The sequence below is a fragment of the Bactrocera tryoni genome, chromosome 3 (genome assembly GCF_016617805.1).
Source record: "Bactrocera tryoni isolate S06 chromosome 3, CSIRO_BtryS06_freeze2, whole genome shotgun sequence".
NCBI lineage: Eukaryota > Metazoa > Arthropoda > Insecta > Diptera > Tephritidae > Bactrocera > Bactrocera tryoni.
Window position 1 is genome coordinate 32,846,136 of NC_052501.1, and position 13,982 is coordinate 32,860,117.

General features: G+C 34.8%; 2 protein-coding genes across 4 annotated transcripts in view; both read right to left on the minus strand.

Moving 5' to 3' along the window:
* The window catches only part of LOC120771970 (putative sodium-coupled neutral amino acid transporter 11), a 550,765-nt gene that overhangs the window by 342,376 nt on the left and 194,407 nt on the right, over positions 1 to 13,982 (minus strand). The gene's annotated exons all lie outside the window — the stretch shown is intronic.
* Positions 2,959 to 13,982, minus strand: part of LOC120771965 — a 46,605-nt gene continuing 35,581 nt past the window's right edge. Inside the window, exons 3-6 of the mRNA XM_040100301.1 lie at positions 8,433 to 9,323; positions 5,508 to 6,025; positions 5,206 to 5,363; positions 2,959 to 5,145 (exon numbers count right to left, since the gene is read on the minus strand). Of these exons, the coding sequence (XP_039956235.1) occupies positions 3,599 to 5,145; positions 5,206 to 5,363; positions 5,508 to 6,025; positions 8,433 to 9,323 (3,114 nt within the window). The 3' untranslated portion in view covers positions 2,959 to 3,598. The remainder of the gene's footprint in view (positions 5,146 to 5,205; positions 5,364 to 5,507; positions 6,026 to 8,432; positions 9,324 to 13,982) is intronic.

A 13,982-nucleotide genomic window follows, 5' to 3' on the forward strand; every position in this document is an offset into this window, starting at 1 on the left:
TTTATCTATGCAAGTGAAGTTTTTGTTCTTTTGCTTTGGATTAGTCGTACTTGTATGTTGATTCATTTACAATGTCAGTGAGTATGTATGTATGTATGCATATGTATGTATGTGCTGAATTTCCATTCCAACTTATAATGTGTTTGTGAGCAATGTATGTACACCTAAATGTACAAAAATATATATTGTTTACGAGAATATCTCTATTTAGACCCATTGTAACATTCATAGTTATACGATAATGACATCCATTTCATACCATTCAAAACAAATGCACATTTTAAAGAGAAATTCAAAGCACCTATTCCATAAGTTATTTCTGTAATCCTCATATTCCAGCCACCGCTCACATCAGCTCCAGTGTAAATATTGCTTTGAACACATAGACGACTGCACGACAGCAGTGGCGTAGCTACAACTTCGGGCGCCCGGGGCCAAGGATGTTCTGCCGCCCCCCTTTATCTACCTACCTAAATATCTTCGATATTAAGTATATAAAATTGCAGGAAGACTTACGCAAATTCTGGAAGTTCCAAAATTCTCGCAATACGGTGCTTTGCGCCCACATATCTTATTGCACTTTGATTTTAATTTTCAGGAATTTTTGCCCGAATTGGAGTTTTAAAAAACAGCTAAGACCGTTTTGCCGCCCCCAAGACGTTGACCCGGGGCGACGGCCACCTTCGCCCCTCCCTAGCTAAGCCACTGCACGACAGCGATATTTTCTCGTCTGCAAATTTCGTCTTGAAGCTATCTTCAGCTAATGTACACAATTTCCCTGCTGTCGTACTAAAATTATTCACTTGAATGAAATTTAAGTGTTTTGTCCAAATTGAAATTTTTGTGCAAAAAATAACAGACCGATTCCCTTGTTTTAAATGATCAATTGTTATTGCACATGATACAAGTACTTATATCAGAGGCTATTTTATGCCTCCGTTGGTAAGCTTGTTAGAGCTTTGAATAATACATTTCACATTTTATTGGCAATTTAAATATTTGATAGATGCTCACTGTCGCTTGCCGTCCTCTTTGTGTTCCATGTAACTGTGTATACTACAGTTAATTGCATGTAAGGGTGCAAGCAACTCTGACGTTCAAAGAACGCAAAGCTGAAGAAAGCAAGAAATAAGCTTCAAAACTATATATGTACATACATACGTGTATTTTCATACGAAATTGCACAGGCACTCGCATGGTGGACGCTGACCAAAGCTGAAGCCGAAGTTGCTCGTTTTTCGGCACCGACTCGAATGATGCATAGTTCATTTGTATCAAGAATGATAGAATACAAGATTACGACACTAGTTTACAGTTAGTTTTTTTCGGTTTAGCTCTTGACAATTCTTACAAAAACAAATACATTGTTCAACAATTTCGTGACGTCACACTTATGCGTTGAGACGAACAAGCATAGAAATGCATGCTCAAATTGTAAACAGAAAAGTAAACACTTTTTGAAATTCCCAAAATAATATTAATTCATCTCGTCTTTGCAGGAAAAATTTCAGTGGAAGATGTTTAGAATATTGTTATGAAGAAAATATGTATATATAATTAGTTTTAGCAGCACATCCACAATAAATAGAGTAGCATGAGTGGAAATTGTTCAAATGAAGAAAACCAGTGTAAGTGTAATGTTGTATTGTATTTAAATTTCTAAGCATAAATATATTAATTTTTAAAATGAAATGTGCAGTGGCTTGTTGTAATAATTATTATGCAATTAAAGGATCGAAAACGAGTTTTTTTCAGTTTTCCGGCCGATTTAAAAGTTGCCAAAAAATGGGTGTTATTTTGAAAAAGAAATGATATATTTAATACTAAATTAATAATTTCACAATTCTTTTATCATAATTTCATACATCTGATACATTCTGAATATATAATATATGTATATATTTATATACAACACAAGAAAACGTCTTCTCCATTTGGAATCACAACTTAATAGACAATTTTATTATCAATAGGCTCGATATATTTCTTTAGAAATGATTCAAATCTTTTCACTCAACAATATTCAATCGCTTCACTAAAACTTTTCATTAAAATCGAAAAGAATTAATAATATTTTGCGAATTTACAAAAGTGTTTACTTTTCTGTTTACAATTTGCACGCCATTTGACAGTTTTTCACTCTTCTTCTTCTCAACACGTAACTATGACGTTTCATAATGGCGGTCGTCGTAATCTTGTATTCTATCATTCTCGATTTGTATCTTGATCTCACATTTTCCTTATTATTTTCAAGGGAAAACTTATGGAATGCTCTAATTCATCAGAATCCATATTTATCTTTTGCGCACAAAACTTTAATTATTTATATTTCTAGTTTTAACTAAAATTATATTCGAGCTAAAACATTTGTGGTTATAAGAAGCTGTTACGAACAAGAAACAGAGCAAAACAAAACAGTACTCGTATAATAGCAAAGTATGTGCGGAAGTCAACGCTGAATCTTGCATCTACTCTGCTAAAATCAGCGCTGATCGAAATTAGCTGTGCGCTCGGTTCGGCTTTAAGCCTCCACTCTGCAGGCACTTTCAGATAAATGGGAAAATTCGCTCGGCTCGGCTTTAAGCGTCCACTGTGCCGGCACGCTAAGTACATACATACATATGTATATTCCAAACACCAGCATGCTATTAAATTTGGGTAAATTTCAAAGCAGGCAAAGGAGGCAATGATAATCAATAAAGGTGTGAATGTCCGGGTTTATACACGGAAACTTTTGTTGCATATTTGTATGTCTTAACATATTGTAAATACTCATTCGAATTGAGCGCAATTGCAAACGCTCAAAGTATTTCAAAACTAAAACGAATGTCGAAAAGCGTGTTGCCGGGCTACGAGCAAGTCGGCGTCCTTAGACAACAAAGTTGTCGCTACCAATAATGCTGTGAACACAGGACATAGGACTTTGCGGCATATCTTTTCGACTTATATATAATGTAATATTATAATTGCATATTTGATTACAATTTATTGTTTGAATTTGACACTAAGATTTTGCAATAGGAGTTGTACAGTGAAGACGGAATCGAACTTATCCGAAAAATAAGTGGCTTAATCAATTACAAAGCTATTGATTTTACAAATTTGTATCTTTATATAAGTACTTGTATGGCGAAAAAGTGAGCTGACTGGCTAGGATTATGATTTCTACTAGTTAAGAAGTAGTTTACAACTTTTCAAAACTACAACACGGTATGGCAAAAACAAATCGTTTGATAAATGGGCAGAAACAATAAACATATACTAGGGAAATTCATTTCATGTATACATGCAGCGAATATGTAGGTATGTGTATAAACGCCAGTAGTAAGACGAAGTATTTCATATTTTCAATGTCTTCCTTGTTCCTAATAGTATTGTAGGCAACCATCAAGACTTCTGACAACTACTTTTTCAGCCAAAACTCATAGTGCTTTGAAAACTTGAGCTTAAAGAACAAAGTCAGAATTGTGACAAGCTGTTCACATTTACGTGGAAAATGTAAAAACTAGTGAAGAGTTTTATGAAAAGTAGCATGAAATGAAAATCTTGCGAGTACAGAGACATCAAACGCTGTTATTTGAAAAGGCAGCACGGGGAACTATAATATGACAAGGGGTTGTCGCAGAGTAGACCATGTCCATGGGGACCGCCACCATCGCCGCCACCAATCATTAATATTGAAATTATAGTAGTAAATGATCTGATAATTTTTTTCTGCATTATTAAAATAAAATCTGTCAATGCTATCCTTATTATTAGACTTACAATTGTTTGTGTAATTGCAATAAATTAAGTTTTCTTTTGTTTTTAGATAATTATTTAAATTTGATGTTGTTATTTCAATTACATCATTTTTATGATATTTAGTATAGTCTGTCATGGTAGCGATATTAAAATTTCTAATTTTACTACTCTTTTTCCTACGATAGATTTTAGTATTACTATTAAAATACAATTGGCTATTTAATCTATATGTAATTTTATTATTATTTCCTATATTCATCTGAACATAATTATACCTTACATAGCCCCTGTACTTAGTACTACGAATGTAATTCTCATTTAATCGATTTAATATACCATATTCTGTACTGAACGCTGTTTTCTTCCCATTCCATTTACCATTTGTAGTTTTATTTACGCTTACTAATCTATTTCGATTTTGATGTCCACTTAATTCTTGACTTCTTTGCTTGATTACTTTTGAACTTTTACACTTAGTATTACCACTTTTGCGGTTTTTCTCAATGCAACAATGTATTAATCTGCCACATTCATGGACGCTACGACTGATGCTACTCGTATTGATTTCGTAAATATCACTACTAATATAGAGTATGGTGGGTTCTGTGAAGTTTTCCAACGAACTGACGGTCCAGGCTATTTTTTGAATTTCTTGTTTTATGGCAGAATGATCAGCCAAGTAAATGAATTCATTTGTTGCAAATATAGCTGAAGAAAGTTTGTACCTCACCCTAGATGGGGAATGTCTGACATAAAAATGCTTTGAACTCTGCAGTATGTATTTACGCAGCTTTTGATTCGGGTGTGTCTGACTTTTTAACTGAATTGCGGCAGTTTGACTCGTCAGCAAACACAGCATTGCGCTGAGCAATAACAGCATGTGGTGGCCACTTACATCTTTTGGTACTGTTTTTTGTTGTAAGCGGATGGCCACCGCCGATGAGGCGTAGTACGGTATAGAACAGCGACTTGTCACCGACGGTACTGGTGGGCAATCGTCCGAGATCGCGGCTTCTGGCATATCGGCCGTGTTCTCGTCGTAGTAATAGATGCCATCATAGAGGGCATAATATTGTAAACGATCGATTTGGCCACTAACGGCTGTTGCTGTTCTATTTTTTAGTGCAATTGATATGCTGGCAGCCATTTTATTCGTCGAGTCTTTCGCCAAGGTTGCTTCCAAACGGGCATCCAAACGATACTGGCCAGTAGCTGTTAGCGTGATATTGTGTAAACGTGGCGTTGAACTTACAATCGGAGAAAAATTCTCTTTATCTTGTATGAACTCATTGCAGGAGGCACAAATTCCATCTGCGATGTTATTACAGTAGCTATAACAGCATTCGGCAGGCCCATAGCTTGATTTACGCAATTGTTCACCAGTTTCTGGTATGCTCTGATCTGAAAGGTAACTTTAAATTGGTAGCTGATGGAAAGCAAATAATTCACTGTCGACATTACCCAAACAAAGAAATGTTGGTTCGCCGGCGTATTGTGTAGGCAGCGCTGGAGCTCGATCAGCTGGGAGCAGATATGGGCACTTCTGCTCTACCGTTTGGCAGACACTTAGGCAGGGTCGTATTCTTCTACGCTTTCGGAATATCACCTTTCGTTTAGATCTAAAAATAAAAGTTATACATACATATGTACTTAGATTTAAAATTTATATTAATGAAAATATTTTCATTTCCCATTTGTCTCTAGCAATTTTTGTGAAAGATGATGATGAGCTATGGACAAAAGTTATTATAATCACAACGTACCGTTTAATTATTTTTGATATCACTGGATCCTCATTATATGGATCCGCATTAATGGCAGTCGATATGAAGATATTGGATTGTTTAAGTTGTTGTGAACGCATTTGTTGCCCCTGTTGCGGTTGATGTTGGTGCCGGTTGCATTCGTCATCCATATTTCGTTTACTCCGTTTCCAAACCGTAGACGTGAGGTTTCTAATAGGTGCAACTATATTGTTGTCAATCGAAGATGTATTTAAAAATGCCAGATTTTGGTTCATTTGGCGTTTGGTTCGTTGTGCTGAACCCCTATTTGAATTTGCAAAGTCTTTCAATTCATTCTGGTAATTTAGGTTAGGAAGCAATAAACTAGTTTTATTTGTAGTAATGTCCTTAACTAAAGTTTGATTACTATTTTCTTTGTTCACTCTGTTACTTTTGCTGCTGTTTCGATTATTGTTATAACTTGGGGATACAGAAATGTCACCTTCTTCAGCAAAATACGGTACCAATGTGCTACATACCCAACGCCGGTAAGACTCCTGTAATTTTATTAAATTAAGATATACATTTGGTTAATCTGTAACTTAACTTATAACTTATCACTCCATATATTAGATTAACGTATAAATTTAATACCTATATGTCATATACTTATATATGTACATATATATATGTACATACATATGTATATTTGCTGTTGTTCTTAGTATAGGAAGAAATTAAAAGCTGATAGAGATTGAGACAATTGTGCACGGTGTGATCTGAACTGCTGAGCTGATGACCACTACAAGTTGGAAAGAAACACGAACACATGCACAGATGCATACAAATATTTGAATAATATGAGTATTAGAAAAATAGATAAGATCGAGTCGATACTACACCCAACTACCATACATACATACATACATATGTATGTATGTATGTATGTATGTATAATAATTTTCGTTTTTCTAACAAACCTTTTGTCGAGTATGTCGGTAAGAGTATGGGTTATATACATATATATATGTATATGTTTATACCCTGAACAGCGCATATTAAGTGTGTAATTCCCGAAAGGAAACGTCGACGACCCTGTTAAATGTACATACATACATACGTATGTGTATATGTACATATATATGTTATGGATATAAATACATACATATGTACATAGTATATACTTATGTACATAAATCAGCATGACGACGTGAGCTGATTTGGCCATACGCGAACGTGTTCCATAGTTTTTGAGTTATCGATCTGGAATTTTGGAAACGTTCTCTTATACCCAAGATTCCGTTAATTTTCCGGAGCCGCTGATATCGCACCACTATAGCAAACTGAACAATTAAAGTCATGTCATTAAAATCATATGTACATATATGTATGTATTTCAAATCGGAGCACTACCGAACTTAATTTTTCTTTTATGGAAAACTTTTTAGTTGAGAAATTATCTTCACAGAATTTAGCATAGATTATTGTCCAAGGCAACGCTACGATCTCATATAATCTCATATAAGTAGTTCTCGGACCAATATTGTATATAGTCGCCATTCGAATCGACCGATCAAAAGCTAATTCTTGTATGGAATCTTTTGTATTAGAGGTATTACAGGTATTACATACATATGTATACATATATGTACTCAAATACATAGACGAGGGATTAATGAATATAACCAGGTAGGTACGAGTACATACTATGCTACATAAGAGAACTTTAATTTTTCAATGAAATACCATCAGAGAGGTCCGAAAACTAACATAGCACGTGTTAAGCAAGGTCTATATCTACGAGTATTGTATTTATGTATTCGAAAATACGAGTGCAGAATTTGGCGACGACCAACCCTTATACAAGTGAACTCTCAAATAGAATTGTATGAGAGGAAAAATCTCTTCGTGATTAATGGCACACGAAATTTGTGAAAGAAGTTTTTTCTGACTTGTTCTCATTACAATATCGTGGCGAAGCATGCAGATGAATTGGAATTCAGCGCCTAAAGCTTCAGGCTCACTGGAATAAGCTCATACATTTGTGTGCATGTCGCGATGTGAGAGCTGTTGAGAGTCGAATAGGAACACGAAGAAATACGAGTACTATCGCTGACAGTGAAAGAAAACGGACTGGAATAGTGAACGAAACATAGCAAATGGAAAATGTTATATTGCATTGGAAACGAAGAGTCTCTTTACGCAATAAACGAAGGGAAATATTTCACTAGGGAAATCCAAAAAATATTTACGTATGCATAAAAATACACATAAAACCAAAATATACGAAAACAATTTTTCCACATGAATATTCACAACGTTTTGTGCTTAGTTAGGAATATATATGAATATAATATGTAACAGTATTAACCATTATATATGACCTAAAGTTATGTTTAAAGCATACATACATACTTATGTACTATGTAAGTTGAGGTATTATCAACGAAACAACTGATGCAAATCGTGTCGTGTCATAGCGCGCCAGCTTGTTCAAATCTGGTACTGTTATGACATTGAGATTCTAACTCTATTTATGTTCTGAAATCAAAATTCCCTATAATCTAATAGCTAAACGAAGCTAGGTTATTTGTCCAGCCAGATGTTCAGATTTCACTCTTTCTTAATTAATTTTATGGAAATAATTTAAAAGCAAAGTAAATGTCAGCTGTCCTCGGGCGAAAGGCTCCAAAATGTAGTGTAGAAAAGCGCGCTAATTTTGTATTAAAAACATAGTTCAAGTAATAAAAATTAAGTAGTAATGTTTTCATTTCCAAACTGTAAGCGGTTTTTAAGTGGCGTATTTTTTACGATATTTTCAGTATTATTTACGCAATATTTTCAATGTATTAAAGGTGATAGTAACTTAAGTTGAAACTTGATTTTGAAAGCGTAATTAAATTATCTTCATAACATGTTTACATACAATTTTTAGAAAATGTGAAGCTAAGTAGAAAAACTTACTTTACAATCCTCACATTGGTGAATTAATGAATACACTTGACGGCAATCGAAGCGAAAAAGAATTTCCGCTAGTTCACAAGTGATGCGAGTAGCCAATAGATCTAAGTCCATAACATCCATGAGAGTGCGAACGCATTCTACTCCACCACTTAGGGTGGCATTTAAAGCGAGTGTGTGTAGGGCGCTAAAGACATTGCGCTCACAACAATGCCGTAAACGTAGTGAACGCAGTCGATCCGCCAATTCGCCGGGCGATTTGAATGTACACAAGTGAGCCGGACTTGTTTCCTCTGTATCGCCCAAGTAATCAAGGCACTGTTGTTCCTTCTGTTGCTGTTGTTGCTCTCTGTAATCGAAATATTCTTTCTTTTCTTTGTTGTTGAATACAAGGGCAGCATTTTTTTTGTATTTTAATCCAACTGGGTTATGGTCGGGATATTCAAATGATGCTCGAGTTTCGCCCTCATTTGTATTACTTTTCACAAAATTCTTGTTAGCCTGATTCTCTCGTTTGCGGAAATCGGGTGGCTGATCTTGAAACGAACTTGCTTGAATAGGTGAAGTAGAGAGCATTTGCTTTTCGGACTGTTTCAATATTTTTGTGCTAATCGACATTTCGTCACCATAAGAAGTTTGATTGCTGTCGTTGCTATTCCATTTATTTAAGTCGCGACGAACTTTCATTATTGTTGCGGTATCCTTAAGGTTACCAATAGGTGTCTTAATATTTACTTTATAATTATTCATTAGATTACTGTTATTATTATACGATTTAGTTTTCAATTTCGTCACTGTACTCATCTTTAATTTTTCACACGAAATTGGGCAAGTTGGAGGGCCGGGACCCTCATCAACCCATGCTACTGGTAATGTACCAGCAGAGCATTGACCCTGAAAATAAACACAATGAAAATTATTTTATAATTAAATTAAATTAAAATTATCTAGTTACAGTTTTTAGTAAGAAAGTACTTAATTTGTGTACATTGTATACCATTGCATCTTAATAAATACCCATACTTAAACATACATATGTACATATGTAGGTCAGTTTTGTCAAAAGCGTGCATACATATGTATGTTTTGTACGTATAATACATACATACACATTACATCCATAAGTGAGCGACAACATGGATGTTTGCATTTTTATCATTATTAATATATAATATTTTATATTCGACAGTCTTCCACTTTACGATCTTACATGCTTAGCTTTTTTTCAAAAATAATAAGTGTACTCATTTAATATGGACTTTATGTAATAGTGGCAAAATGGCAACTGGGGTTAAATGAGCGCACAGTGGCAATATTGCAACAAGTCAGCTGTTCTTCATTTATCCGTGATAGCTTTTTTTTGTAAATATTTAATCAATTCATTTTAAAATAATCAAACAATACAATATTATATTTCAACGTAATTACATTTTCCATTTTACAGCAAAAAAACCAAAACACGAGAAAATTGCAAAAATACGAATGTGATTTGCGTCAACTTGCCATGGATGCCATTGAGAATAGGCGCGCACGGTTGCAATACTGTCGAAAAATAAATTGCATGTAAAAATGCAAAAGAAACAGGACTGTTAAAAAACAACAAAAAATTAATATTTTTCAAAAGTTATATTTTTTTATTCAAAGTAGTTTCCTAGTGTTTCGATACAGCGTTTAGCCCGGTCAATTAGCATTTGAAATGAGTGTTTAAGGTTATTTTTCGGAATGCTCTTGAGAATATCGGTCGTCGCCTTTTGGATAGCTGAAATGTCCTGAAACCAGTGTCCTTTCATGGGCAAATGAAGTTTTCCAAATAGGTAAAAATCACAGGGTGCCAGATCAGGTGAGTAGGGTGAGTGATTAATGGTTAATATAGAGTTTTTTGTCAAAAAATCAGTGACAAGCGTCGACCGATGACACGGCGCATTATCGTGCAACAGGCGCCAGGACCCTGCCTCACGGTATTGTGGTCGAGCACGACGAATGCGTGACAAAAGACGCTTCATAAAACCAAGGTAAAACACAGCATTAATCGTTTGGTCAGGTGGGACGAATCGTAACAACAAATCAGCATTGTCTTTATTTTGTGACTACTGAAGACGACCGACTTCTGATCGTCACAGAGGTCCTCACAACCTTCTTGGAATCGCTTAAACCACTCATGCACATTACTACGGGATAGGCACTGATCACCATAAACTTTTTTCATCATTTGAAATGTTTCAGCAAACGTTTTCCCGAGTTTAAAACAGAATTTAATATTTGCTCTTTGCATTTTACGACCGATGACCAAAAGCTGCTGTCACTTTTTGATCGATAACATCGATTGTAGTTATCCAATTGTCTTAAAATTTTTACGAAATGTCAACAAGAGATCAAACTTTTTATTTCATGTACCCACCAATAGGTGGCGCCACCAGAAACAGTTATATTTAAAAAGTTATGTTTCTTTTGCGACAGACCTTGTATGTCTTCCAAAATCATCGATTAAACTAGAGCAGGCACCGATTATAATGAGTGGATGTAAGTTTTCAAGTAGTTTTCAGCGAAAACTGTGTTTTCGTTTGACAGATTTTACATGGACGAAAACCAGTTTTTCCCACGAAAACATGTTTTCGTTGTCGGTCCGAACATAGTATTAATGATTACCTTGGGCTCTTTACGCTAAACGAAATTTCTTCAGTGCGGAGAAGTAGGCATGACAGCGACGCTGGAACACGTACTCTACTTCTGCTTAGCCTTTTCTAGAACTCGGCTTAGATAGGAGTTCTATGACATTCGCAATTCTTAGTCTCTGTTAAACTTAGCAAATATCTTGCACAACGTAAACTTCAGCTGATGCTAATAATGAGCTTCCATCTGGCATAACAAAGGGCATGAAGGTCTATGTAAGGCGTGATGGCCAGCTGGTGTAACCCAACCTAAAATTAAAAAAAAGTCATGCACCCCTGTAGGTTATGTTTGAAACAAGCTTCCTTTAATTGGGCACGTTACGAGATATAGTCATGTTTTGTATGGAAGTTGCATTCTTTCAGCGCATCCTCTTCCCCGCTCATCAGGGAATAGGCATAAATAAGCGAAATATTTGTAAAAATTATTCTCCTTCGACTTGCTCTTAACGTTCGTACACGGCAAAGGAGTATTTACATCCCACAAATCCGACAGAATTTTTCGCTTTTTTGACCCGGTTCTATGTTTTCTATATGTTCACGTTGGTATGTGTACCTACTTTCCATTTTATGATGGAAACTTTTCATGTATAGTACTTGCATACATATTTATTTCTGTAGATAACATTCACATAAGCAAATACTACTTCTATTCACGACTAAAATTTTAAGAGCCTATTAACCTTAATGATAAGGCAGGGATTAAGTACGCCGCAAATATTCAGTATTCTGGGTATCCAAAGGTATGCAGTTCAGTTTATTCACATACTTACATATACATATGTATGTATGTATGTTCAATGATGCCGCGTTACAAATAAATGCAATAAATACGTCTACTCACTCTCAGTAGCAGAGCGGCCAACGAGTCAATTTGATGGGTTGATGCAACAAGGCTGACTTCAAATCTCAATTGCAATTTTAGACTAAGTTGTACTCAACAAACCGATATACATACATACATATACATATGTATCGGGAAGATGATTTATGAATAAGAAGTAATATTAATTCTGTCTTCCAGGTCAGGCTTTTAAACAAATGCGAGTAAATGTAACTATATTAAGAGATCGTCTCAGCGTAAAATTTTCAAGAAATCGATTTTTTTTGTTGCATTATCGGAAATATAAAAAATATATATTCCCTCAAATTTTGAAATCGTAATTCAAATTATTATGGTCGCCACAGCGTTTCTTGTGAAAAGGGAAAAGGGTGGGGAACATAGCGAACTCCAAACTAAACGCGTTTTTCTCAGAATGGTGTTCTTCGAAACGGTTTCCACTCTCAATGGAAGAGATTTGAAGATCTCGAGTTCCAATTTAGAGATAACATTTTTAACAGAAGCTTTTTTTGAAATCTTCCTATTTTTTCTACGAAAATTTGTCGAAAAAAGGCCTAAAATTGATACTATTTGTTAAAAACCTCCATAGGCCGACTACAAATTAATAATCTCTTTGAAATATTTGTTTTAGACCGAAATTATGGCCACAATCGTGAACAAGGTACAGGACCTTTTTTTACGTGTCATTTCAACAATTTATTTAACCATTATACACCCAATAAATAAACATAAAAAAATATTTTTTTAATTGTCATGAATGTGTTTTTTTATAAAAATATTGAACTGATTAGTTAATTTCAACATTAAAAAATAGCGAAAATAGCGAAAATCAGTGATTTTTCGTAGGGTCACACTGACACGATCCCTTAATATAGCAATTTCTGTTGGACTCATTTTGAATTAAATTCACCTGACCCACCATTTTATATAAAACGGTTTTACAGAGACTTGCAAATATCTCTCTTATCTTTAATTCTTACAAATTGCGAGTAAGTAATATTTAGCAAAATTTGAACTTAGGCCTTCTTTGCTGTCTCTTATTCTATATATGCGCATGTGTATGCCCTTACGGCAGAATATTCACTTGTAGTGCTTTTGAGACACAACTTTTTGAATGATGTTGGTGAAAATGCCTTGTTCAGGTTACAGACATGACTGCCAACTTCTCTTACTGTTGGTATACATACTTACATATGTATATGTATGAAAAGAGTAATAGCCGCCTCTTCATACAGATATGACCGTCTATGTAAAAGACGCATGCAATTGCCTGTTTCACACGAACGTCAACATGTCACGAATGCCTCCTGAGGCTATCGTCACTTTTCTTGATTGTTGGCCCAAAACGTCACTTATGTCTCCTGAAATGACACTACTGTTGCACTTTCTAATATTTAAACGTTGGAATTTACTTGGCATTCAGCCAAACAAATTGTGGGCCTTTGCAGGTAAACGCTTAAAACAAGCAAAATTATCATTATTTTAGTCGCAGTTTAAGAAATTTATTTTATGTAAGAAATACATACATAAATAGTTGATATGCGATATAACAAATGTTAAGTAATCATTTAGAAGTTTGATTTTGAATAGTAAATCAAATAAGTACGCGCAAAGTTCAAATTACATTTATTTATTCCTCGAAAAGCTCGAAAAGATTATATCTACAAAGTAAAGAGAAAGTCTTTTTAGCATATCTTCATACGCTATGAAAAATGGGTCAAATCAAATAATAACCAAGCCCACTTCCCATATAACGGTTATGTTGAAAACTACTGAAAAGGCGATAAATACGCCACAAGCATTAAACTTAACAGCCAAGATGGTGGGGAGGAGGTACAACCACGCCTATTTCCCATGTAACAAACTTTTAAATTCCATGTGATTACTTCACTTCTCAGTATACAGATCAAACCTCCGTGAATGCATTAGAGTAAAACTCTACAAATCGAAAAATAAGCCCGTGTTTTAAAGGTATTTAATTCTATACCCAAAAGTTGTTGAAATCGGACTAAAACTTTTCAAGTACGCAGACTGCGCAGCTGTCTT